Raw genomic sequence first — 27,995 nt, 5'->3', positions numbered from 1 at the left:
AATCTAAAATTACTTTAAAAATAATTCCAGAATTAAATATTGTTCACCCACTAATAACTGTGCTTTTTTTTTGGGGGGGCCACACCCGGTGACGCTCAGGGGTTACTCCTGGCTATGCGCTCAGAAGCCGCTCCTGGCTTGGGGGACCATATGAGATGCCGGGGGATCGAACAGCGGTCTGTCCTAGGCTAGCGCTGGCAAGGCAGACAGACACCTTACCTCTAGCACCACCATGCCGGCCCCTAACTGCATTTTCTTTCCCTCAACTGAATCCAAGTATGAAAACCTTAATGCAGGTTTTTTCTTGCCAGGCAAACTTGACCTTCTTTCCAAAAATCTGCCACTGAATTTCTGAAATCAATTCTCCACCACCAACCAGCCAGTATTACAAACACACAATTAGTCAACAACTTGATCACTTTTCCTTTTGGCTGTTATATACAGCTTCATTTAAGCAGCAATATCTTAATTTGGGACAGGGTAAAGTGGCTAAATGGGCCACACCCAGTTGTACACAGGAATCACTCCTGGCAGTGCTCAGCCATCAAACCTGGTTCATTTGGGTCCAAAGCAAACACTTTTCTTGCTCTACTAGTTCTCCAGCCTCCAATATTTGTTTATGCTTACCAAAGCAGTTTACATTTTTCTTATTACTTAAAAGAAAAGCCAAGACTGGATTAAATATACTCTATAATTCCAAGGTCAGAGACAAGGTGATTTTTTTTTGGGGGGAGGGGGGTTGGTTCACACCTGGCATCGCTCAGGGGTTACTCCTGGCTCTACGCTCAGAAATCGCTCCTGGCAGGCTTGGAGGACCATATGGGATGCCAGGATTCGAACTACCGTCCTTCTGCATGCAAAGCAAACTCCCTACCTACATGCTATCTCTCTGGCCCCCAACAAACAAGTTTTTAACATGTCAACTAGTATAATACTGTTAGTCTTACACATGATGGATCAGTTTCTTGAATTCTAATTTTCTTATTACTATTTTATCTTGTTTAGAGGGTTTGTTTTTATTTTTGTTTTGTTTTTTTACTTTCTCAAACAAGACGTTTTGGTAGAGAAGAATTTTCACTTACCTAAGATTTGTATTGGCTGCTAAGTCAATTCCATCAACATAATCTAAATTTCTGTTTACTCTGTAGGGGAACATCCAGAATGTTTTATTTTTTTCCTAAGCTGTAAAGCCAACATACTATATTTGGAGGCTGAAAGGAGGAGCTATTTGAGAAGACTGAAAGAACTAATATAAAAGAAAGCTTTAGCATATTAGACTGAAATTAGAGTTTAGACATTAGAGAGGTGTTAAAGCAGTAAGCAACAACCTAAAGTACAAAAGACTAAAGAGAAGATAAAAAGCTGGCTGGCTGAAGTAGAAACAAATATTTTCCAGTTGAAAATGTCTCTAAAGGCGGAGCCGGCGAGGTGGCGCTAAAGGTAAGGTGTCTGCCTTGCAAGCGCTAGCCAAGGAAGGACCACGGTTTGATCCCCCGGTGTCCCATATGGTCCCCCCAAGCCAGGGGCAATTTCTGAGCGCTTAGCCAGGAGTAACCCCTGAGCATCAAACGGTGTGGCTCAAAAAACCAAAAAAAAAGAAAAAAAGAAAAAGAAAATGTCTGTAAAGGGGCTAGAGAGATAGAATAGCAGGTAGGGTACTTAAATTGCACATTGTCAATGTGGGTTCAATTCCTAGTATCCCACATGGTCCCCCAGCACTGCCAGAGTAATTTCTGACTACAGTGTTAGGATTAACTCCTGAGCACTGTCAGATCTGGCCCCAAAACAAAAAAAATGTCTCTAGAGAAATTTCTCAAATACATTGCAATAGTGTTAATCGATTTTGAGAGAATAAGTGCTCCTGAACTCTGGAATCACATAGTGGCTGGCCTCACTTCCCAAAGGCCTACAGGAGAATGGAAAGGATGAGGTTAGATCATTGGCAGGCAGTACTGCAATCACCTGGACAACTAGAAACAGATGCCTTACCCCAGTGTTCCATATAGCTGTGAAAGTTTGACAAGAAAATGGTGTATTAACTAAGAAAATTTTCTTGGCACTATAGGTATTAGGATAAAGTGTACCCTGAAAGAAGGCACGCCCAAGGCCTAACTCCTAGTATCTTGGACTGACCTTGACCGAAAATAACTTTGCAAATGAAATCTAAGAATCTCAAGATGATGGGGCTGGAGTGGTGGCACAAGCGGTAGGGAGTTTGCCTTGCACAGAGTTTGCCTAGGACAGACCGTGGTTTGATCTCCTGATATCCCATATGGTCCCCCAAGCCAGTATCGATTTCTGAGTGCATAACCAAGAGTAACCCCTGAGCATCACCGGGTGTGGGCCCAAAACCAAAAAAAAAGAAGAGAGAGAATCTCAAGATGAGAACATCCTGGATTCAGGGTGGGCCCACATAAATAAGTAGGATCCTTAAAAGAGAAGGGGAGGCTGATGTGAAGACACACAAAAAACACAGTGGCAAATGGAGTCACAGAGCCACAAATCAATGATGCCACCAGAAACTAGCAGAGGAGCAAGTCTCTTCTAAAGCCTTTGGAGGGAGAGAGTGACGCTTTCAACTCAAGGATTTTCAAATTTCTAGCTGCCAAAACTGCAGCTAAAAAAATTTATTTCTAATATCTGAAAACCACTAAACCTGTGGCTATTTGTGATGGTAGCCTTAGCAGTATAATATGACTTTATAAATAATATTATTGTGGAACCTATTCTATTAGGTTCATGGCCTGCCACAACAAATTATCATAGTCTGAAGTTGAGAAACTACAGCATCCATTTTTATAGGCACTAGGGCTATTTATTTTTGAAGTACACACAAGGACACACACACACAATGGTGAAAAGACCCAAAATACAACTTATCCGGGAATATTTGTAATTTTTTTTTTACTATACAACACACCATTCTTGGTACATTAGGTCTACTCCTTTCATAGAACTGTATCTCAATTAATGGTATTAAAAATAAATAAGGAAAAAAGTTCATCAAGATATATTCCTGGCACATCGGTTGGGTGTTTGCCTTGTACACAGCCGATCCAGGATGGACAGTGGTTCGAATACCGGTGTCCCATATGGTCCTTCTGAGCATATAGCCATGAGTAACCCCTCTGAGCGTCACTGGGTGTAGCCCCAAAACCAAAATAAAATAAATAAATAAATATTCCTGGCTTTTCTTTCTTTTCTTTTTCTCCTCCCTCCCTCCCTCCCTCCCTCCCTCCCTCCCTCCCTCCCTCCCTCCCTCCCTCCCTCTCTCCCTTCCTTCCTTCCTTCCTTCCTTCCTTCCTTCCTTCCTTCCTTCCTTCCTTCTTTTTTTTTTTTTTTGATTTTTTTGGGCCACACCCGGTGACGCTCAGGGTAACTGGCTATGTGCTCAGAAATCGCTCCTGGCTTGGGGTACCATATGGGATGACGAAGGATCAAAAGAAGTTTCTTTTCTTACACAACCACCACACAGTATGCACGAAGAGTGAAAGTTGACATATCTTTTACTTCTGACTACTAAATAAGTTAGGAGTCTGAGGATGTTCAATGGCAGGATTTGTGTTTCGCCACGTTTGAGGCCCTGGGTTTGATTCCTAACCCCTAACACCTGCCTCCCCACCCTGCACAAAGAAGTCAGGCTAGGACATGATTCTACTGGGAAAAAATTTAAGCATAGATCAACTGAGGCACACAATACAATTTAAAGCCTCTGATCTCTACCAGTTCCTGGAGTTATTTCAGATCAAGCCAAACCCCAGCTTTTTGAACATTAAACTTTCTCTTTTGTAAGCCTTTTCTGGAAAGCAGATTAAGTCAGCAGAGGACCAATTTTAAAAAACCAGCAAGTCATCAAACAAATAAACCCCAGAAACAGTAAGTCAGATTATTTTTATTTCAGGTCAGGATAATCAATTCCTAATTAAGCAAGAGTTACCTGGGCTAACACTTAGCTTTTTAAAACTATTCAAAATAAGGCCAGCTCTGAGATCAAATTTTAAAATGGGAAAAATCCTTCCTTACAAGGTTGAAAGATTTCCCTGAGATACAGAACCAAACTCCAAGTCAGTCCTATTCCAAACTAAGCAGTTCTCTTTGATGCGACCAAGCAGACATTGCTAAGGAAACCATCTAATCGGGGTGTTGGAGAGTGTTCGTGCATTAAACAGAGGTTTAGAACAGATGATCATTATGACTCAATATATTTATAAACCTGTCATTAATACCTCAAAGCAGAAACCAGAGAACCATCCACATCAGTAGAAATAAATTCATAATGTTGCAGGGTATCCCAAACAGGAAAAAAAATGTATAATAAACTTCTTTGGCATTTTAGAACTTATGACAACTGTTTTTCAGCAATTACCAGTTTTTTCTGCACTATTAATAATAACCCAAAGTATATGGTGATTATTCAAATAATCTGTGCTCCATCCCATTCACCCACCTTATCCTGTTATAAAGTTGTGTTGATTGAGCATCAAACAGTTGGCGATAGAACAGACAAAAGGTGATAATAATAATAAATTTAAGTGTACAAAAGAAGACCATGTCTTTTCACAATCACATGAAAATAAGGCTTTCTTTTTTCCTGTTGGGGAAGAGGGATGCTGCCAAGTATACCTCAGGGGATCTGGGGTCTACTCCAGTGATACTCTGTCAAATGGGCCAGAGGGGTTAGTGTTTGGGTGGGCCTAATGATATATTACTACTCGGGTCAAAAGCAGTACTGGTGGAAAGTTCATTTGATGCTATGTATCAAAAGCACAGCAACCACATCCTAGCCCCAGCCATCCCTAGGGAGCCAGAAAGCATATTAAGGTGACAAATAATTAAGATTTAGTACATAAAATGAGGGGGAGACTGGGTCTCCACACAATGAGAACAAATACAGAGGTGAAGACAATTGACTGGCACACAACTCTCTCTGGTTCAATTCCTGGCACTGCATACAGTTTCCTGAGCATCATCAAAAGGTCCCTGAGCAGAGTCAGGAGTAAATCATGAGTAGAGTTGGGTGTGACCCATTGTCCTCTTCCAAAGACAAAAAATAGATATTTACAATTGATTCAGCTCTCAACTCAAAGTACAGGGTAACAGATTTCTGGATTGGAATACAAGCAATAGAATTGTGGCCCTTTAGTTCTATTGAAACAGGTCCTAGGAAGAGGAGTACAGTAGAAAGCATCAATTCAAACGAATACTGAAATACACAACAACACAATTAGTAGCCATTTGTACTGTTATGTCTTTGCAGGACCTGCATCCTTTCATTTCTAAGATAAATCAATGATAAAAATGTTAGGCCACTGTCCTTTCACTCTAACTCAAATGCAATGTTCCAATTCTTCAAAACTAAATGGACAATTTTTCCTTAATAACTGTGTGCACACACAAGATACACATCCATCTCTGATCAGATTAAAATAGCAATAAATTGTGCCAGTGGCATGTTAAGTTAAATGAGACTGGAGTGCTCTATTAGGCCATTTCCTGGTGCCACTGATGCAGCCAAATACTTCCTAGAAATCAATGGTAGATTTCAGTAAATAGTACTCTAAATTTTCCCTAGCTCTTTGCCAACCAACAAAAGCAAGCTGTAGAAAAGAAATGTGAAAATAGAGACATAGTAAATTATTTGCGATCTAGCAAAGGAAGCAAGAAAAACTTACATCTAATGTCTCTCTGCTTTGAATTAAGCCCAAAGAAAGGAGAAATCTGTTCCCATAATTACAATAACCTGAAAAGAACAGGTTTTTTTCTAAAGTTTTACCTCACAGAGCACTCTGAAACTAGCCCAGTGTTCCCACTTCTAAAGCTGAGTCTCCTGTTCTCTTACTATTATAAGAGAATCAACAAAGACATCTGAAATTCCTAAGTCAGCTGGTCAATGAAGGACCTGGGCCTTTGCCCTTGGTTCCAGGGTCAGGTTTCAACTGTACAGAGATGGCTCATGCATCTCATACCTGAATGTCCGTGTCTTTCACCGGTTCAAGTGGCTCGAAAGTGGTAACTGCACTCAGACTCTCCAACCGCTGGGAAATGTGAGAGATGTCGAGTCCCCGAGATCCCAGGAGAACTGACCTACAAGTATACAAGACACAAAGACAAAGGATTAGGACATCTAATGTGTTTCACAAAATACTGGATTACTCTTTATTCAAAATATCCTGGTTCCATATGGTTGTTTTGTAGCTTACCTTAAAGATTCATGACCAGAAATAACAAAAATAACACTGCATCTGGTAATAAGAAAGAAGCCTAATCATGCCTGAAACAATCACTTATTTGGGATAAAATGAGACTATATTAGTGGTTTTCAACTGTTCATCCACACACTAATGTTAGTCTCTGAAAAAGTTGTTTAACAAGCTGTAAAGTGGAGACCAGTTACACTAGTATTCTGGGGGGTAAAGGAGGGAGATATGGGACACATGCTGGGAATGCCCTTCATTCATTGTCACTATGTATCGTAAATAATTCTGTGAAAGACTTGTAATACACTTCGATCACAATAAAAATTTATTTAAAAAAAAAGTTGTTGTTCAACACCAGTACACAGGGGATGGTAGGGGGGATGGCATGGACCAGAGATATAAGGTAAAGCATTTGATTTTCATGCAGCTCATTTGAGTTTGATCCCCAGCACTGCATATCATCCCTCATGTCTTGCCAGGCATGATCTCTGAGTAGAGCCAGGTATAAGTCCTGAACATTTGGGGGGGGCCGGTGAGGTGGCGCTAGAGGTAAAGTGTCTGAACATTTGGGGCCATGTATGGCCCCAAAACAAAATACAGACCAAAAGAGTTCACCAAAGTTCACCAGAGTGCACTAAACTTTATGGTAAAGAAACTTGTGAAGGTTCTATGTTCAGGAATCAGCTATCACAAGGGACTATATGTGGTGCCATTCATCAAACCTTGGTCAACTACATGCAAGTAAACACCTTGCCTGCTTTACTATCTCTCTGGCCTGTCCTCCACCTTTCTAAATGGCTGAACACATGGCTTTATTTAACTTCTGTATAAACAGGTATGGTGAACTACATCATTTTATTATCACTGTGAATTACATAGTTATTCATGAATGGGTTTCAGGTTTAAATTTTCCAACACCAATCAATTCACCAATATCCACTTACCTCTACCAAAGTCCCCAGTTTTCCTCCCACCCTCTAACTTGCCTCTCTGGCAGGTACATATTTTCTTTTTTCCTTTTTAGGCACTGTAACTTACAATATTGTTACTGATAGAGTATCATGCCTATCACCTTACCTCCTTTCAGCACCCAGTCCACATCCAGGTGACTAGTTTCCTCTATCTTTGTCACAGTTGTCTCTTCTCTGACCTATCCATTCTCAACAGTGAGAAGCTTCCTACTAAGAACCATTTCTCCTGCCTGTTCCTTATATCCCATTTTACACACACACACACACACACACACACACACACACACACACACACACACACACACACACCTAACTCATTTTGCTCAGCATGATATTCAGCAGATCTATTCATTTATCAACAACTTTCACGACATCATCTTTCCTATCAGCTGGTAGTACTGTGTCATGTGCCATAGCTTCTATATCCAGTCATCTGTTTTAGGCATTTTTGTTTTTGCCAGGGTTTGGCTACGGCGAATAGCGCAGCAATAAACATAGGTGTAAAGATATCTTTTCTGCATTATGCTTTTGTGTCATTGGGGTAAATTCCCAGGAGTGAAACTACTAGAACAACAAGATTTTAGAAGCTTCAAGAATAAGGCTGGGGCCGGAGAGATAGCACAGCAGTAGTGCGTTTGCCTTGCAAGTAGCTGATCCAGGATGGTCTGTGGTTTGAATCCCGGCATCCCATATAGTCCCCCGAGCCTGACAGGAGTGATTTCTAAGCGCAGAGCCAGAAGGAACCCCAGAGCCAAAAGGAACCCCTGAGCACTGCTGGGTGTGGCCCAAAAACAAAAAATAAAAAAAAGAATAAAGGCTGTCCAACATTAAATCATTAGGTGAATAAACTTAAAGTCCAAAGTGATCAGTGATTGCAAAAAACCAAAATCAGCTCTTCAAGGCTTCTCTTCAAAAGTCAATTGTCATTTGCAGTGCACGTTCAAGTTCTTCTCTGCTGCTAAGTCCAATAATACAGGAAGCTGTTATCTTACCTATTAATGCTTTTAAAGAGTCTTTTTGTTGTTATTGTTATTGTTTATAGACCATATTCAGCCATGTTCAGGGATTACTCCTAACTTTGCACTCAGCAATCATTCCTGGTAGTGCTTTGGGGACCATACAGGATGCCAGAGATTGAATCCAGGTCAGCCTCATGCAAGGCAAGCATCCTACCCTGTATTATCTCCCCACCCCACCCCAATCTTTTTTGGCAGCATACATGTCCCTTTTATCAGACTTATAAATACAAAAATAAAAAAACTTACAAGTATTTTTTCCTATTTTATGGAATGCTTCCTCAATTTCTCCTCCTCCACCCCCTGAGTGAAGCAGAAGCTTTGATTAAAACTCAGAAATGATATGAGGGGAGAGAAAAGGAAAAGTATGTGTTTAAGAGACTTCTCCAGAGTCAAAATAAGCAAGCAAAGAAACATGAAGACAAGCAAATGAAATACAACATGTTCAAGGGAGAACAAGGGCTGAAAGTCAACTTGTTTCTTCACTCTCTTGAAAGTGTCCTTTGAAGCACATAAGTTTTTTTATTTTGATGAAGGTCAACTTAGTGATTTTGTTTTTTTAAGTCTGTCATTTGTACTTTTGATTTCCTACCGAAGAAAGATTTGACTAATCTAAAGTCCAGATGATATTTAAAATTTTAGCTCTTATATTTAGGTCTGTTATTCATTTAAGTTGACAATAGAGTGTGATATCCTTTTGCATATAGATATCCATCTGCATCAGCACCATTGCTGAAAAAAAATACTACTATTCTAGGCCGAAGTGATAGTATAGCAGATAGAGTACTTGCCTTGCACATGGTAAACCAGGTTTGATTTGGCATCCCACAGGGGACCATCCCAAATGGTTCTCTGAGCATGCCAGGAGTAATTCCTAAGCAGAGCCAGGAGTAAACCCTGAGCAATGGCAGGTGTGGCCCCAAAACAAAAACAAAATAAAAAAAAAATACTATTCTTTCCTCACTGAATGGCCAGGACATTCTTGAAATTCAGCAGGTCAGATATATAGGATTTATTGCTAAACTCATATAGTGCTGTTTGATTAATCTGTACATCTATTCTTACGCCAGGACTACAATCTCAATTATTAAGGTTTATAGGAAGTTTTGAAATTAGAGATGTGGGTTTTCTGAGTCAGAGAGACAGTGCAGGAGCTAAGGTAGCAGCCTTAATGTAGCTGAACAGGGTTTGATTCCCCCACCTCATTATCATCCCTTGAGGCCTGACAGGCATGATCCCTGAGTCCAGAGCCAGGAGTAAACCCTGAGCATTGTCAGGTGTGGCCCCAATCAAAACAGTAGAAGTGTGAGATTTCAAACTTTGTTTGAAAAAGATTTCTCTTGCATTTCTATATGGATTTCAGGATCAACTTATCAATATGTTGGAAAAAAATTTTTAAAGAACCTGCTGAGATTTTGAAAGGGATTGTGCTGAATCTATACAGTTTTATTTGGGAACCATTAACATATTAAAAACATTAAAACTTCCAATCCATGAATAAGGGATGTTTCACTTGCTTAAATAAATAAAGAGTATGGACATTCTTTTGTACCAGTATTTTTATTTTTATGTCCTATGTATATCCTGGAATCACTGATAATGTATATTCCTGCAGGAACTACATGGTGTATAGCTTTAGCAATGCCTACATGGAAGAAGTCTTAATGCAGAAGAGAGGACTGATGAAGGAGGCAGGTGATCTAAGGTAGAGATGGCTTTAAAATAAAGGCTGTATAGAAACCTTTTAGCTTCTAAAAGCAGAAAACCCAAAAGTTCCCTGCCCTCTCCCTGCCTCGATTTCCATAAACCAGGCTGCATCTCCTACATAGAAAGGAGGTAGAAAGGCTGATGTCCCAAAAGAGAAGGACAAACAGGACACTAGGAGGGGCAGAAAACCTGTTCAAATAAAACCACTCCACAAAAGGACCAAGGGGAGACTCAAAGAACATGTACTGTAGTTATTCCCATGACAATATACTTCAAGGGCAGAGAAACCCTGTATCTCTTAGGCCAAGGGAATTTTCCCTTTCTAATCTCCCCAATATTTACTGTGCCTATGCAAGGAAAAAAAAAAGAGAGAAGCACAAATACATTTTTTTTAGGGTTTGTTTGGGTTTTTTTTGTGCTTTGTTTTGTTTTTATTTTGTGGTTATTGTGTGGTTGTTGTCTTTACTGCTGTGGTGCTTTTCGAGTTTTTTGTTTGATTTTTCTTTGCATTGTTGTTATGTTTTTCTTCCTTTTTCCCTTTCTTCTCTTAAGTTGATATTTATAGCCTCTAAAAGGACTCCTCCCATTTTTTGCCTGTTTGATTTTTGCCCCATTTTATTTTATTTTTCTTTTTTTTAATATTTTTTCTTTATTTAAACATTTGATTACAAATATGATTGTGATTAGGTTTCAGTCATGTAAAGATCACCCCCCCTTCACCAGTGCAACATTCCCTCCACCAATATCCCAAATCTCCCTCCATCCAACCCCACCCCTATTTTTCTCTTTCCTTCAAACAGAACTACATAACTTGAACCATCTTGTTCCACCTCAAAAATGGAAGAAGAAATAATGGAGGGTACCAAGACCAAATAGTCATATGAACATTAAGTAGAAATAAAAAAATGATCAGACTTAAACACCAAATCCAAAGCCAATGACAACAGATTCGATACTCAACTAAAACATGCTAGACACAGAGGGGATCACGTATACTAGCAGCCCGGGGGGTAAAAGAGGGGGAATATGGGATGAATGTTGGGAACAGGGGTGGAGAGAGGACAACATTGGTGGTGGGAATGCCCCTGGTTCAATGTCACTATGTACCTAAAATATTACTGTGAAAGATTTGTAATCCACTTTGGTAAAAATAAAAATTAAATAAACAAAACAAAACCTGTCACTTACTAAAAATCTGGAATAGAGCACTTCCAAGTATCACTGTCTCTTAGACATAAGGTATGTGTGTGCATAGGGTGTAATTATCTTCACCTGGGGTTAAAGAGTTCAGTGGGCCAAGTGGTGCTTGCCTTGTACATGGCCATTTCAGTTTGATTCCCAGCACCATTTCAATCCCTGAGCTCTGTCAGTAGTGATCCCTAAATGCAAAGCCAGAAATAAACCTGAGGTTTATTTATTAATTATAATATTTTATAATTATAATATAATATTAATATAATAATTATAATTATTTATTAAATCCTGGCTGTGGCCCCAAAACAAGATAAAAAAAAAACACAAAGCAAAACAAAGAGCTCCAAAAATCCCTTCCTTTCCCATCTCTTAGGTTTGTGAAGACCAGAGAGAAGAATGCCACCAAGGGCCAGAGCAATAGCACAGTGGTAGGGTGTTTGCCTTGCACTCAGCCAATTCAGGACAGACCTGGGTTTGATTCCCAGCATCCCATATGGTCCCCTGAGCCTGCCAGGAGTGATTTCTGAGCCCAGAGCCAGGAATAATCCCAGGAGTGGCCCAAAAACATAAAAGAGAAGAAGAATGCCATCAACCACAACAGCCCTGTGGGAAATGAAGTGCTTTTTGACCAATGAATTCTTTTTGACCAAGCTAGATTACCGGTCCTATCTGGATATTTGTTTTTCAATGATCCTCAACTATAAAATAGAGACAAAAACCGTTATTTCACTGGGTTATTCTTAGAAGCACATAGTGTGTTAAGTGCTCAGTATAATACCTGATAAACAGAAAGTATCTGAAAAGTAGGGACCGGACCAATAGAATCAGTGGAGAAGGCATTTGCCTTGCACACAGCTAAACCCAGGTTCGATCTCAGAGATGCTATGATTCCCTTAGCACCACCAGTAGTAATTCTTGAGTGCAGAGATAGGAGTAACCCCTGAGCACCACGAAGTATGGTCAAAAAACAAAAACAAAATAATAAAATAAAAACCACATCATTAATCAAAAAATTATCATTTACTGTAAATAAACATATATACTCTGCATGATCATGGAGAAAAGTGAGAAAGAATAATTAATACTGTTTGTCTCAGAGAGCTTTAAGTTAGTTAGAGAAAGAAAATGATTACTATCTTTTTTTTTTTTTCGGGGGGTAGTCATACCGGCAGCACTCAGGGGCTATTCCTGGCTCTATGCTCAGAAATCGCCCCCGGCAGGCTCAGGGCACCATATGCAATGCTGGGATTTGAACCACCATCCTTCTGCATGCAAGGCAAACGCCTTACCTTCATGCTATCTCTCCCGCCCCGATTGCTATCTTTTTAATACACCTCTAAATTGTTTCTTTGGACTTTGAAAGAGAAAATCCTAAGAGATTTCCTTGATGAAAAGTAAGGTTTATGCAAGTGAAGATGGGTGCCCAATGATGAGTACCACAGGTACTGGTATCATTCTATCTTTACCAACTCAAATATCCACAGGTATTTGTGGAGTCAGAAAACTTACTCTGTAAAAAGCAGATAAAATATTTCAGATGCTACAATCTCTGTCCTAACTACACAGCAACTACAGGAGAGCAGCACATAGTACTTAAGTGACAATAAAGTCCCTATAAAACCTGAATAAGTAGCACACTCTGGTCTTGGTACATGGATCACAGCCTACAAAGGCCTAATTTATACATTATATGTGCTACTGATATTCTTCTTTATGTATGAATAAACTGAACAAAGCAAAATATCAAATACAGGAGCCAGAGGATTAGTATGGTAGGTAGGGTATTCATCTTGAATACAGCTGATCTGGGTTCAATCCATAGCACTGCATCAGAACCCGTGAGCACCAACAGAATTCCTGAGCACAGATTGGTGTAGCCCCTAAAACAAAAGTAATTAGGCATCAAATACATATATATATGAAAAACTACCATTTATTTTTTAAAATAAATAATGCAACAAATCAAGGAATAAACATTAAAGCCGACTCCAGTAAAATCAACCTTCAATCTATAATCAAGAGCTTTCTTTTAGCATTTATTTCATGTAAGGCACATTTTCTGGGGCCCAGAGCAATAGCACAGCAGGTTGGGTGTTTGCCTGGCAAATGACTGATACAGGTTTGATTCCTGGAATTCTACATAGTCCTCTGAACCCACCAGGACTGATTCTGAGCGCAGAGCCAGAAGTAACACCTGAGTACCATTGGGTGTGCCCCCGCAAAGAAAAAAAGAAAAGAAAATTTCCAACTGTGATCACTCTTCTGCCCTCATCCTGTTAAAATATTCACATCACACTTTATGTCTCTGCCTATTGAGAAGATGGAAAAATACAGTCATCAACTCTGGTTTCTTTTTAGACAATTACCCCACCCTATACCCATTCTTTCAACATGCCAACTTCCTCTGCCCTAAAATAAAGAATTGAAGGTAGAAAGACGTGAGAAAGAATGGAAATTTACAAGAAAGTCTGATAATTGTTACCAAGAAAACATTTTTCCTTTTTTGCTTATAAAAGGCTGTAAAGCTGATGCAATTAAATGATATCTATAGCAACTCAGCTGGCATCATGGTCCTTTACTTTAGCAGCCTCTCAGCACACAAACATTATGTGTGCATGCTCAAGAGTGAGGGTTACTGCAGGCAACCCAGGGGAGCACAAAGGAGTATGTGGGGAGGGCATGTGGTAGAGATGAGCGAGGGTTTCTGGCTTGCCTTTACAAATACCAACATTATCTAAACTAGTATTTTAAAAAAATAAAAATTGGCTGTGGCCAACAGAACCATATCCCCCACATCCTTACTGTTTTGAAAGCAGACAGATAAATCATTTAGTTCTCAAAGTAAATTGATAAAAGAAAGTACCTTTAAAAGTATAAAAACTGGGGGACCGGGAAGGTGGCGCTACAGGTTAGGTGTCTGCCTTGCAAGCGGATGGACCGCGGTTCGATCCCCCGGTGTCCCATATGGTCCCCCAAGCCAGGGGTGATTTCTGAGCGCGTAGCCAGGAGTAACCCCTGAGCGTCAAATGGGTGTGGCCCAAAAACTAAAAAAAAAAAAAAAAAGTATAAAAACTGGGGCCAGGCGGTGGCGCTAAAGGTAAGGTGCCTGCCTTGCCTGCGCTAGCCTTGGACGGACCGCGGTTCGATCCCCCGGCATCCCATATGGTCCCCCAAGCCAGGAGCAACTTCTGAGCGCATAGCCAGGAGTAACCCCTGAGCGTTACCGGGTGTGGCCCAAAAACCAAAAAAAAAAAAAAAATATAAAAACTGGGGCCCAGAGAGATAGCACAGCGGCATTTGCCTTGCAAGCAGCCGATCCAGGACCAGAGGTGGTTGGTTCAAATCCCGGTGTCCCATATGGTCCCCCGTGCCTGCCAGGAGCTATTTCTGAGCAGACAGCCAGGAGTAACCCCTGAGCACCGCCGGGTGTGGCCCAAAAACCAAAAAAAAAAAAAAAGTATAAAAACTTCTTTAAGACTAGACAGGGCCAGAGATATAGCACAGCAGTAGGGTGTTTGCCTTGCATGAGGCCGACCCAGAACGGACCCGGGTTCAATTCCCAGCATCTCATATGGTTCCCCCGAGACTGCCAGAAGCGATTTCTGAGCAGAGTCAGGAGTAACCCCTGAGCGCCACTGGGTGTGCCCTCCCCCAAATTCAGAAATTAAGACTAAAGCTTCCATATGATCCACTGTAATGCTTCTTAGCTTCTACTACCCCAAAACCAACAATAATAATAATAATATAAAAAAACCATTAACTTGAAAAAAGATGTATGCACATCTAAGTTCACTGTGATGCAAAGTCTAATAGCCAGGATATGAAAACAACCCAAATGTCCAACAGCAGATTAATAAATGAAATAGTGGTAAATATACACATAGAATATCAATCAGTTGTTATAAGCAACGATAAAATCTTGGAAGATACCATGCAAGTAAAATAAGACAGGGAGAAGGAAATATACTATATGATCTTATTTATCTGTAGCATACTGAGAAACAAAACAAGGGGACAAGGCCAGTTAATGATAAATTCTTGGCCTTAGCCTACAAAACTGAGGTTATCAAGCATAGGGAAGGGGTTGTAAGAAGAGGTATAGACTAGAAGTGAAACTCAAATAGCAGTAAGGGGTCTTGAGCACTCTCTGATGGTAAAGATGAAATAATCTTACAGCGGGCCCGGAGAGATAGCACAGCTGCATTTGCCTTGCAAGCAGCCAATCCAGGACCAAAGGTGGTTGGTTCGAATCTCGGTGTCCCATATGGTCCCCCGTGCCTGCCAGGAGCTATTTCTGAGCAGACAGCCAGGAGTAACCCCTGAGCACCACCGGGTGTGGCCCAAAAACCAAAAAAAAAAAGAAATAATCTTACAGGAACATCATAATTACACCATCAACATAACTATGAAACTGGAGTGATAATACAGCAGGTAGGGTGCATGTCTTGCCTGCAACCGACCCCCAGGTTTGATCCCTGATACCATATACCAGGGGTGACGAACATGCGGCTCCCAGCCAAAATGAATGCGGCTCTTTGACTCTTATCATTATTTTGTATACTGTGGCTCTTTGCCAAGTTTGGGTTTTGTTCTGCTGCTTCCGAGGAGGGACCTCTAAGGAGAGATCTCCGAGCGCGAGTCCCATCCCCAGGCTGCGTCATCCTGTCTCGCATTCCTCAGAAACAACTGCACGAGCCAGCAAGCGGGGAGCAGAGGGGGGAACCCCCATGTGTCACATGTTGTGTCACCTCTTGCCATTAGTTCTTAGTGTGGAGGACGCGGTACACCCTCACCATCACTGAAGGATTTTTACCCTCACTCAAAATGGCAAGATGCAGTATGTGTTTAATATATTATTGTTAAAATTATATGCTTTTGTGTGAATGTTTGTCTGTTTTGGCAGGTCACTGCGTGGTGTGGCTCTCTGACTCTCACAGTTTAAAATTTTGGCTCTTTGTGTCGAACTTGTTCGCCACCCCTGCCATATATGGTCTCGAGCCTACCAGGTATGATCCCTGAGTATATAGAGTATGCCCTGAGCACCGTAAGTTGTGACCCTCTCCCCACAAGAAACCCCGCAACAGTAACCATATTACCTAAATTACAAAAAGAGCCTGAGACCCAGCTCCACAACTAATCTCAAAAAGAACAAGCAGCTAAATCTTCCCAGACAGGTGGGAACAACCTATGAACTGAAAATTCTAGGGTAGTCTCATTATAAGGGCTAACCGAATCCCCCAAAAAATGCCACCCCTACCAGAAAACTCAGCAGTTCCCTCCCATACCCACCATCCTGCTGGCAGAGAAAAAGCCCAATTCCACAACTAATATCCAAAAGAACATGATGCTGCTCACTCTTCCCAGGTACTGGTCCAGGCTAATGTTTCGGGGGCCTTCGCCAAAGGCAGATTCCCCTTTCTGCTTGAAGACACAAAAGCCAGCAGCCACACCCAATGCATAAACAGCCCAGCTTTATTATTTATCAAAATGCAAAGCCACCAAATTGTCCCATATCTATAGCTTCTGGACCTTGAAGTTGACCTCTAAATTTCATGGAACTGTCAGCCCTGTGAGAATATTGCATAAAGACTACCAAAATCACTGAACCTATAACACAGAAGGCTCAACTAGCACTAACTAGCACAGTAGATCCTCAGACAATGAATTTAGTAACACCATTGAGAGATATAACCATTATCACAAATTGACTCACTGATCTAAGTTTATGTAATTCCATCTGCTTGTGTGTTGTAACAATGTGAAGTCAATTTGATTGTGCCTTCAAGGGAGACTGAGGTGGTGGTGGATGGGGAAAATGGAGATATTGGGAAAGGCAGGTCACACTGGTGGTGGGATTGGTTTGAAACATTTAATGCCTGAACAGGTATATTATGAACAACTTGGTGTTATAATTAAAGAAATATACATTCTGTGGTTAGGCCTACTGAGTCAGAATTCTAGAACTTTAACTTGAGTTTTAGATAAAGAGGAAAATGGAGACACCTGGTCCTGAGTACTATTTGTGATAATTAAGTAAAATCTTTTTGTTTGTTTTGGGTTACACTCTGCCATGCTCAGGGATTACTCCTGGCTCTGCACTCAGAAATCACTCCTGGCAGGTTCGGAGGACCATATGGGACACAGGGGATCGAACTGGGTTGACTACATGCATGGCAAACACCCTACTCACTGTGCTATTGCTCCAGTCCTAAGCAAAATCTTAAGGCTAAACAAGTTTCTATGTTGGAAGAGGATGGGGTAAAGGCACCTGCCTTGACTGGGGCCAATACTGGTTCAATCCACAGCACGAAAGATGGTCCTCAAGCACACCAGAAGTGATCCCGAGCAGAGTCAGGAGTAAGCCCTGAGCATTGTGGATGTGACCCCAAAACAAAGAAACAAACAAACAAACAAAAACAAGATTTTTTTGTTTTTGTTTATTTTTGGTTTTTGGGTCACACCTGGCAGTACTTAGGGGTTACTCCTGGCTTTACGCTCAGAAATTGCTCCTGGCAGGCTCGGGGGACCATGTGGGATGCCAGATTCGAACCATCGTCCTTCTGCATGCAAGGCAAACGCCTTACCTCCATGCTATCTCTCTGGCCTCACAAAAACAAGTTTCCAATGGGCAGTAAGTAATCACTAAATAACATCTTCTGGAAAACAGCAAGGTCTCTTTCCCCTCTCAAATTCTCAAATTATGAGGTCCTTGAAGGAAGGGCGACATCTAATTCATGGTGGCAGCCCCAAAGGTGATGCAGGCCTAGCAGAGTGGGGACCCAGAACACCTGTTTGTAGAATCAGCAGCCTGAGCAAGAATGGTGTCAGCAGAGGCCATTGGTGGAACAGTAGTGGCCAGTTCCATCTCCGGCTGTTCTCCCCTGGGTCAGGCATACCCACTTTCTGGCTCTTGAATCACATGGCAGGCACTGCATTTGCAAGGCCTTTCAGGAGCAGCCTCTGGAGTCATGACTAAAAACATCACACCTCATTGGAAGGCTTCTTGTCATTGCTCATCAATCTTTCCCAAGTGCTCTCAAGGACAGCTCACAGCTGAGTGTGCGCCAGCTCTGAAGGTACCACTTCTCTGCATGGCCCATATGTACTAGTCTACTTATGGAAGCAGTTTACCATCAGCAAACCTGATGAACAACTGTTGTGTAAAGTATGACGATGTTCTACCCAGCTCTAATCAGCTCTAGCAGAAGAACTTGATCATGCAGATAGGCTGGGAAGTTCCAGAGACAGGAAGGTTGCTAAGTTGTTTACAAAACCCAAGTTCTCAGAGTCTGCCTGTGGTCTGCCATTTAAAAAATTGCACTGTAACTTGAGGCAGGACACAAGAGATGGAGCCTACCCCAGAGCCACCCAGTCCCAGTGATGCTTCCCAGCAGTACTCACGCCTTGACATCTGCTGTCTCCTGGGATGTGCGTGTGAGGGTTCGGGAACGCAGGCGTTCGCCTGCCTGCTGGATCTCCTGTAGGTTCCGTTCCACATGGGGAAGCTCTGATATGCCCTCGGTCTCAGCAGCAAGCTGTTCTGCCTGCTGCAGGAGCTCATCAAAGCCATCAGTATCCATCAGTGATGCAGATCCTAGATGGGGGAGAGAAGAAGAGTCCTAAATCAAGGGAAAGCAACCATGACAATCTTAATGAAACACCAGGTCTTTTGGTAAATATACAAGGAGACAGCTCATCTACAAGCAGGATTTGTTCCTGAACACAGCCCAAAAACAGGCCTGACAGAAGAGACAATGAGTCAGATGGCGAAGAAATGAGTGATTTCCGTGCAAACTGACAGCCCCAGGACAGATTTCTGCCATTAAAAAAAAGGCAAGATAAGAAGCAATAGTCTAGAACTTCTTACTCCATCAGACTCAAGGCTGACAAGAAAATGGAAGCCATGCTATGAACCTACTGGAGGTTAAAAGAAGAATCTTCCCTATTTCTCTTCCAGTCTGAGGAAAACAGCAGCATCCAGAGTGCTGGGAAACTCATGAGGTCCTTGTTTCATAAAAGCCCCCAAAATTCAGTAAGGTTCCGAAGCAAAGTAGAGATCCCCTCCAGTCCACAGAGCTAAGGTCCAAGCCCAGCATTCACTGCTACGAATGGCTGAACCAAGATAGGAAGACACAGGTCTGCTGACAAAACCTCACACAACTGCTCCTTCACTGCTCTAAAAACCAGCCGTTCTTCATCCGTCTCTGGTCTCCATACACACCCTCTAACTTTCCAGATCACTGAGGCCAGAGATCCAAATGACATTCAGGAGATTAGACTGACTTGTTACTAGAACTACTACTTTTACAAATACCACTGCCACTAAAAATTATGCTCATGTAAATCATAGCTGCCTTCTAGACCATGAATATTATTAGAACCACCACCTGTTTCTTTGACAGAAAGAAAAGCCCTATGAACAGTATTGAGATCTCATGGATATATTATGACCTATGTACACTGTGTCATTTTTGTGCAAGATTCTCCATCAAGAGTATGATTTTAATCCCTATCACTATTTAAATCAACAGAAGATTAAACACTACCAGCATCATTGAAAAGATTTACATAAATAAAGATTAACGTTTTTGTTTTTGTTTCTTTGGGCCATGCCTGATGGTACTCAGGGCTCACCAAGGGAACACTCCTGGCAGTGCTTGGGGAAGTATAGGATGCTGGGGATAGTACCCGGGCAAGTGTTCTACCCACTGTCCTATCTCCCTAGCCCACATACTTATTTTTATTTTTTAGTTTCGGGGCTACATTGGCGGTGCTCAGGGGTTAGTTAGCTCCATGCTCTGCACTCAGAAATCGCTCCTGGCAAGAAATTAGGAACCATATGGGATGCCGGGACCCTCTGTCCTGGATCAGCTGCATGAAAGGCAAAAGTCCTACCGCTGGGCTATCTCTCCGACCCCCACATACCATACTTAATTTTTAAAAAGATCAAAAGTCTACAAATAGTAGCTTTTGTTAATTGTACTTTTCTTCTTTGTTTTAAAACCAGGGCTTCTGTTCCATTTTTGAAATTCGAGGTCCAGAATTATAGTCATGATGTTAATGTAATAGAAAACTTATCTCTGCTATGAAGCACAGGTTAATGTTAAAAGGGTACTGTTATCACCATAAATTCACAGCAGGACTTCTTAAAATAAGCATTAAAAAATAAGTAGAATGAGCATGTAAAAATATTAACTTTAAAGGCAAGGGCACAGGTTAAAACAAAACAAATTTGCTGGCGTAAACATAAAAAGTATTCTTTCTGAAAGTCAAGCTAACTCTAATCCCTATCTTCTTACTTCTTTTGATTTTTTTTCTTGTTGCAGGGAGTCTGGGGGCCACCAGGGGTCAAACATTGGGTTGTGATAATTACACACACAGCCAAAGTGATCAGAGAGGGGATCCTCTTTAGCTGTGCTCACACACATATTGGCTGCACTGCTCACAATGTGTCAGCCAGATGGAGAGATAGCACAGCAGTAGGGCATTTGTCTTGTACAAGGCCAACCTGGGGATGAACTTGGATTTGATTCCTGGCATCCTATATGATCCTCCAAGGCTGCCAGGAGCAATTTCTGAGTGCAGAGCTAGGAGTAACCCCTGAGCACCGCTGGGTGTGGCCCCAAAACATAAATAAAACAAACAAACAAATAAACAAAAAAACAATGTGCCTGCCAGGGGCTGTAGTACTTCCTAGTCATTGGGCTTGTACATGTTTAATTATGGTACCTTGAAAGTAGTATCTACACACACTTGGCTTGACTGCTCATGGCATTGGGAAATCACAGCCAACAAAAGTGAAGGTTCATATTTGGGACATGTGACAGCTCTGGGGACTGAACTGATAACCTTAAGCTTGTAAGACAGGCTTGAAGGGCCCGGAGAGATAGCACAGCGGCGTTTGCCTTGCAAGCAGCTGATTCAGGACCAAAGGTGGTTGGTTCGAATCCCGGTGTCCCATATGGTCCCCCGTGCCTGCCAGGAGCTGTTTCTGAGCAGATAGCCAGGAGTAACCCCTGAGCACCGCCGGGTGTGGCCCAAAAACCCAAAAAAAAAAAAAAAGACAGGCTTGAAAACCCTAAGCTATCCCCCAAGGTCCCTGCTGCAAATCTCTAATTCACAAACACAAACAAATTTAGAAAATTGATATATAATTATAATTATTAATTGATACATATAATTATTATTATTTTTTTTGTGTGTGTGTAGTTTTTGGGTCACACCCGACAGTGCTCAGGGGTTACGCCTGGCTCCATGCTCAGAAATTGCTCCTGGCAGGCACGGGGGACCATATGGGACGCCAGGATTTGAACCGATGACCTTCTGCATGAAAGGAAAACGTCTTACCTCCATGCTATCTCTCCGGCCCCACATATAATTATTATTATTTTGCTTAAGACAATCATGCTATGCCTAGCAATCTACCTGTGGGAAATGAGAATCACAGAGCTAGGAGCAAAAGAGTATATTTAGACAACCATTTCTGCCTAATGGTAAATGTTTTTCCTTAGAAATGTACAGAATTAATGATATTCTACTAGCTATAAGAAATGAGACTACTCGAGGCCAGAGAGATAGCTTGAAGGTAAGGTGTTTGCCTTTCATGCAGAAGGACGGTGGTTCGAGTCCCAGCATCCCATATGGTCCTCTGAGCCTGCCATGTGCAATTTCTGAGCGTTAAGCCAGGAATGACCCCTGAGCACGGCCGGGTGTGATCCAAAAACCAAAAAATAAAAAATAATAAAAAATTTAAAAAAATGAGACTATTCACCAAGGGAAAAATATACATTATTATCCCTTTCCTCTATTTTTGTTGTTGCTGTTTTGGGGTCATATACAGCCTGCTCAGGTCTTATTACTGGCTCTGCGATCAGGGATCACTGCTGGTGGGCTCAGAGGACCACGTGTGATGCCAGGGATAGAACCTAGTACAGGATATGCAAGGCAAATGCCCTACCAGTTGTACTCTCCCCTCCAGCCTCTTCCCTCTATTTTTTTAATTCTAACATTAAAAATAAATTTTCTAACAAAACTAAAGGAGGGTAAATGCCTTTTCTTTTCTCTCAAAAGGAAAAATCAGAAACTCCTTAAATAAATAACTAAAAAAAAAAAAAAAAAACCTTTTATTTTGGGCATTGCTTTTATTTTTTTAATTTAACTTTATTTAAACATCATGGTTTACAAAGTTGTTCATACTACAGTTGTTTCAAGTGCTCAATGTTCCAACACCAATCCCATTACCAGTGTGACTTTCCCTCTCTATCCCCAGTTTTCTATTCACACCCCAAGACTGCTAAGGCACAAAATAATTTATTTTGCATTGTTTATTACAACAGAAAGACTAATGTCCAAGTGTCCAAGAACAGACAAGCTGAGTATCTAGAGAGACTAGATGTATGCGCAATGGGACGCTATTCTTACAAGAAAAAAAGAAATCCTGCAGCTTGCTAAAATGGCTGGAAGGGTGTTGTCAGAGTGGGGAGGATAAGTATTGCATAATCTCACTCACATGTGGAGTATAAAGAAACACAGTAAGGGAATAAGATAACTGCTGATGGTACCAGCCCAAGTCAGCCTCTGGAAATGAGTTTGCTGAGCCAAGAGAAGCAGGGAGGAATGGGGACCCAGAGCCAATAACAGACACATGGTGGTGGCGATGTGGTACAGTAACAATATTCCATAGATATCAATGGTGCAAATCATAATGTCCAAAGTTTTTCTTAAAAGTTTCCCAAGAAGAATGAAAATATTTAGTGTAGTTGGGGATTTTTGGTTTGCTTGTTTGTTTGTTTATTTGGGGGTATATAGGTGATACTCAGGTGTTACTTAGCTCATTACTCAGGAATTGATTCTGATGGTGCTGGGTGTGGGGGAACATATGGGAAGCCAGGAAAATGATCTAGCTGCTCCAGACCCAGAATTAAAATATCTGGGAATAATTTTTAAAAGGGAAAAGTCATAATATTAAATTCTTAAATATTTTTAGAAAGAAACACTCAAATCATTAAATGTTAAGTTTTATCTAGAAAAATAGAATAGGAAATTTAAGATCAGAAATAAAATTAAAAGCAGAAAAATAGGGGCCGGAGAGATGGTATGGAGATAGGACATTGCCTTGCATGCAGAAGGAAGATGGTTCGAATCCCGGCATCCCATATGGTCCCCCGTGCCTGCCAGGAGTGATTTCTGAGCATAGAGCCAGGAGTAACTCCTGAGAGCTGCCGGGTGTGACCCAAAAACAAAAACAAAAAACAGAAAATAAATAAATAAAACTGATGGAAACTGAAGAGGTATTAAAGGAGATAATGTATAGGTTTTTCAGCTGACTGACACAAGTTTGATTCCCTAGCACCACATATGATCCTCCAAACACTGCCAGGACTAACCCCTGAGCACAGAACCAGGAGTAAGCCCTGAGAACCAGCAGGTGTGGGCACCCTAAAAACAACATTATTATTTTATTTTTTATTTGGAGCCATACTGGGAGATGCTTGAAAGTTACTTTTTGCATTTCATGTAAGATTTTTAAATAGAGGTCTTGAAAAGGAGCACAGTATTTTACAGTACCTGCTGTACAAGCATATAGTCATGAATAGGAATACCCCGTGTTCTACATGTGAAAAGCGCATTCCTGCCAGCTACACTGTTAGAGTCTTGCAGTTCTGGTGTCTACGATCCCCAACATTGGTAACGGTTTCTTGTGTCACAACAACCACATATGTCTGAGCACCATACAGAGGGGCACGCCCTTCACTAAACTCTGTGTGAGGGCTTCTGTCAAGAGTACCTCTGGGGCCCGGAGAGATAGCACAGAGGTGTTTGCCTTGCAAGCAGCCGATCCAGGACCAAAGGTGGTTGGTTCGAATCCCGGTGTCCCATATGGTCCCCTGTGCCTGCCAGGAGCTATTTCTGAGCAGACAGCCAGGAGTAACCCCTGAGCACTGCCAGGTGTGGCCCAAAAACAAACAAACAAAAAAAAAGAGTACCTCTGGGGAGCACATATGCAGGCACTGCAACTGATATATGGTTTCAGCTAGCAACTCAGCTACAAACATACAGCTCTGAGGCATTCATGCGACCTCTGGTCACTGCAACATTCTCAAAATAACAAAGGACAAAGAAGAGAAAACTCCAAAATTTGAAGAAAAAAAAAATTTGGTTTTTTTTGTTTGTTTGTTTGTTTGTTTGATTTTTGCTTTTTGGGCCAACCCTGGTGATGCTCAGGGGTATTCCTGGCTATGTGCTCAGAAATCACTCCTGACTTGGGGGACCAAATGGGATGCTGGGGGATAGAACCACAGTTCGTCCTAGGTTAGCACATGCAAGGCAAATGCCCTACCACTTGTGCCACCGCTCCAGCCCCAAATATTTAAATTTTTTAAAATAATTGAATTTGTGGTTAATTCTATACATTTAAGGGCAACTTCAATACCTTTCATAAAGTAAATGATAAACTTAAGAGAGAGATTAAACCAACCAAAAATCAACAAGATGTTGAAACTGATCATGAAAATAACCTCACTAGCCTTTTTGTTTTGTTTTGTTTGGGGGCTGTATCTAGTAATGCTCAGGGGTCACTACTGGCTCTCTGCTCAAGAATCACTCCTGGTGGTACTCGGAGGACTATATAGGATGATGAGGATTGAATTCAAGTCAACTACATGCAAAGCAACCCCCTCTCCCCATGCACAGCCTGCTCTCTCCTCTGTACTATACCACACGTCACTCTCTTTATCTGGTCAAGAGAACTGAAATGATCTGAGAGCTCAAAAAAGAAGTTTAATCTTTGTATGAGGACAATCTGGTCAGGATACTTGCAGCGCCTCTATGCCAGCTGTCCCCTTGAGGTGGTAGAAAGGCTGGGAACTACTCAGAAAGCTGTCGCACTGAGAAGCCAGGATAGTCGTGTGGGTACTCAATGTTGCAAGAAGCCAGCCTGGCAGACTTGGGCACAAGGCTCCACTCGCAAAAGATGACTTGTCTGTGAAAGACCTGTCAGGTGCTTTGAGCACTACTGTTCAGAACCCACGCCACCTGAGCCTGCCCACCAGGCCATGGAAAGCCTCCCAAAGAAGGGCAGATACCACTGTGATTTGAGGGAAAGATTGCCTGTCCTCATAGCAGGGGACATGACAGATTTCTAAGGAAATGGTAAATTGATCTTTTTTAAGTAAAAGTTGAAGGCAAGAGAAATGCCTTCAAAAAAAGGATGCAGATTTACCCAGAGGGGAGAGCAGAGAGGATACATCTCAGGTGGAGATGACAGCCACCCTCCAGAATGTACAAAAGCCAATTTCCATCTTTTTATCTGATGCTTGTTCTATGTCCACTGAGAAAATTTGCCAAGCTAGATACATGTTCTATGTGCCTTCGATGGCATGTATTTCAGTACATTTTCCCTTTCCCCAAGAACAATGATGACCTGCTACTCTTTAGAAGTTGTGGTAGAGACACCACCACATTAGAAATGAGATGGGTAGGGCATTTGTCATGCACACAAGCCAACCCAGATGATCCCCCAGTCCGCATAGCACCACCAGGGATTATTCCTGAGCACAGAGCTAAGAGTAACCCTTGAGCAGCACTGGCATGGCCCAAAAACAATAAGAAAGAAGAGAGGAGGAGGAGATGGAGCTGGAGAAGGAGGAGGAGAAAGGGGAGGAGGAGGAGGAGAAGGCAGAAGAAGAGGAGGAGGAGGAAGAGGAGGAAGAAAAAGAAGAAAGAAACAAGGAATGATGGGGCTGGAGAGAAAGCACAACAGGTTGAGCACAAGCTTTCCATGTAGGAGTCATAGATTTGATTCCCAGCACCATAAGTCCCCTGAACTAGGGGTAAGCCCAAGTATAGAATCTGGGAGTAACTCTCAGAGCAGGAGTGGTCCAAAATCAAACAAAAAAGAATGCTGTTAGTGGTAAGTTCCCATAATTTAAATCTCTTCACTAAACCATTAAGACACTAAGAAAATTAACTGCTGGAGAGATAGCATGGAGGCAAGGCATTTGCCTTGCATGCAGAAGGACAGTGCTTCGAATCCCAGCATCCCATATGGTCCATCCGTCGCCCCCCCCCCCCCCCCCCGTGCCTGCCAGGAGCAATTTCTGAGCGTGGAGCCAGGAGTAACCCCTGAACGCTGCCGGGTGTGACCCGAAAACCAAAACCAAAAACAAACAAACAAACAAAAAAAAAAACAAAGAGAAGAAAATTAACTAGAAGAAAAATAAAGTCAAAAAAAAAAAAAAAAAGAAAAAGAAAGTCCATAGCAGCCCCTATGTAGAACTAAAAACAATGTTAAGGAGACATCCATTTCTTCAAACTGTTCACTTCAAACTGCATTAATTCAGTAAACAAAAAAATGCCACTTGAGTATATCAACATAAGTAAAGAGAGGGGTAAAAAAAAGTACCCAAGTTGCATATAGGTTGAAGTGAAATAAATATAAAGGCACAGCAAACAGGCATTAGTTATATAAATGCACTTGCTTGGGGCCGGAGAGGTAGCATGGAGGTAAGGCATTTGCCTTGCATGCAGAAAGATGATGGTTTGAATCCCGGCATTGAATATGGTCCCCCGAGCCTGTCAGGAGCGATTTCTGAGCATAGAGCCAAGAGTCACCCCTGAGTGCTGCCAGGTGTGACACCCAAAAAACCAAAAATAAATAAATAATTAAATGAACTTGCTGTCAAGGTGTATGAAAACTACGGTCACCCTTACTGCACAGTATAATCATGTTAATATATAAAACCAGGCCAGACATGGGGTTTGGGGAGACCCCATGCCGGAGGCTTTCTTCCTAGCCTGTGGAATGCTGGGAGGCTTGGCAGGCCCCCAGCTGTCCCTCTCTTTTTCCCCTGACTCCAGGCCTTCCCTGGGCGCCAGTCCAGGTGGGCTCTATAGGAGTCATCAGGTTTTCCCCTTACCTCTCCCTACAGTAATGAGAGGAGGGCGGGTCGTTCTAGCACTGGTTTATGTTGGGATAGTCACTGGAAATTTTTTCTCCTTGGTCTCCTATTGATAGTATTGTATGCATATAGTTTATATATGCATAATATCCATCTTGTATTGTGACCTTGATAATGCCCTACTAAGCTCATTTCTAATCTTTTACTGCCTCAGTCCCAACCCTTATTTCCCCCCATCTTCCCATGTAGGTGCAGCTCATGACATGAAGCTCACCACATAGAGTGATGAGTGCAGTTAAGAGAAATAACTATACTGAAAACTATCATAACAATGTGAATGAATGAGGGAAATAGAAAGCCTGTCTTGAGTACAGGTGTGGGTGGGGTGGGGAGGAGGGAGATCTGGGAAATTGGTGGTGGGAATCTTGCACTGGTGAAGGGGGGTGTTCTTTACATGACTGTTATCATACAACTACGATCATATTTGTAATCACAGTGTTTAAATAAAGATAATAAAAAAAACCAGGCCAGAAAAAAAGTGGCAATTAGAAAGTATAAGAGCTAGAGATATAACTCAGTGGTAAAGTGCACACCTTGTATGCCAAGTTTGAGCCGGGGCACAGCCACCCTCCCCAAAAAATCGTATCTGGGGATTAAGGTGATAATTAAAAGGGTTGGAGAGTATAGAATGCAAGTAAGAGCCTCAGTATCAATCCCTAGCATTGCACAGTTCCCTTAGCATCACCATGAGGAGACAACTGTTACTCTGGCACTAATGAATATTGGCAAAACCAGAAATAAAAAGTACATTCCTTTTGGGGATACACCCAGTAGTGCCTAGGCTTAACTCCTGACTGCACTTAGGAATTACTCCTCGCCATGCACAGAGGACAATATAGTATGTCAGAGATCAAACCCAGGTCACCTGCATATAAGGCAAGTGCCCTACCTGCTGAACTATCACTACAACCCCTACACCTGGAATTTGTCTCCAGTTCCTAGCCTAATGCT

The 27,995-nt window shown here is 41.8% G+C and overlaps 1 protein-coding gene across 1 annotated transcript in view; it reads right to left on the bottom strand.

Annotated features, from left to right (window-relative positions):
- Window positions 1–27,995, bottom strand: part of NUP93 (nucleoporin 93) — a 128,233-nt gene that overhangs the window by 87,472 nt on the left and 12,766 nt on the right. Inside the window, exons 2-3 of the mRNA XM_049786122.1 lie at window positions 18,487–18,679; window positions 5,967–6,084 (exon numbers count right to left, since the gene is read on the bottom strand). Of these exons, the coding sequence (XP_049642079.1) occupies window positions 5,967–6,084; window positions 18,487–18,665 (297 nt within the window). The 5' untranslated portion in view covers window positions 18,666–18,679. The remainder of the gene's footprint in view (window positions 1–5,966; window positions 6,085–18,486; window positions 18,680–27,995) is intronic.

This window comes from Suncus etruscus, chromosome 14, assembly GCF_024139225.1.
Source record: "Suncus etruscus isolate mSunEtr1 chromosome 14, mSunEtr1.pri.cur, whole genome shotgun sequence".
NCBI classification, from domain to species: domain Eukaryota; kingdom Metazoa; phylum Chordata; class Mammalia; order Eulipotyphla; family Soricidae; genus Suncus; species Suncus etruscus.
The sequence above is the reverse complement of the archived record's forward strand: the minus strand, read 5'-3'. Positions and strand labels throughout refer to the sequence as shown.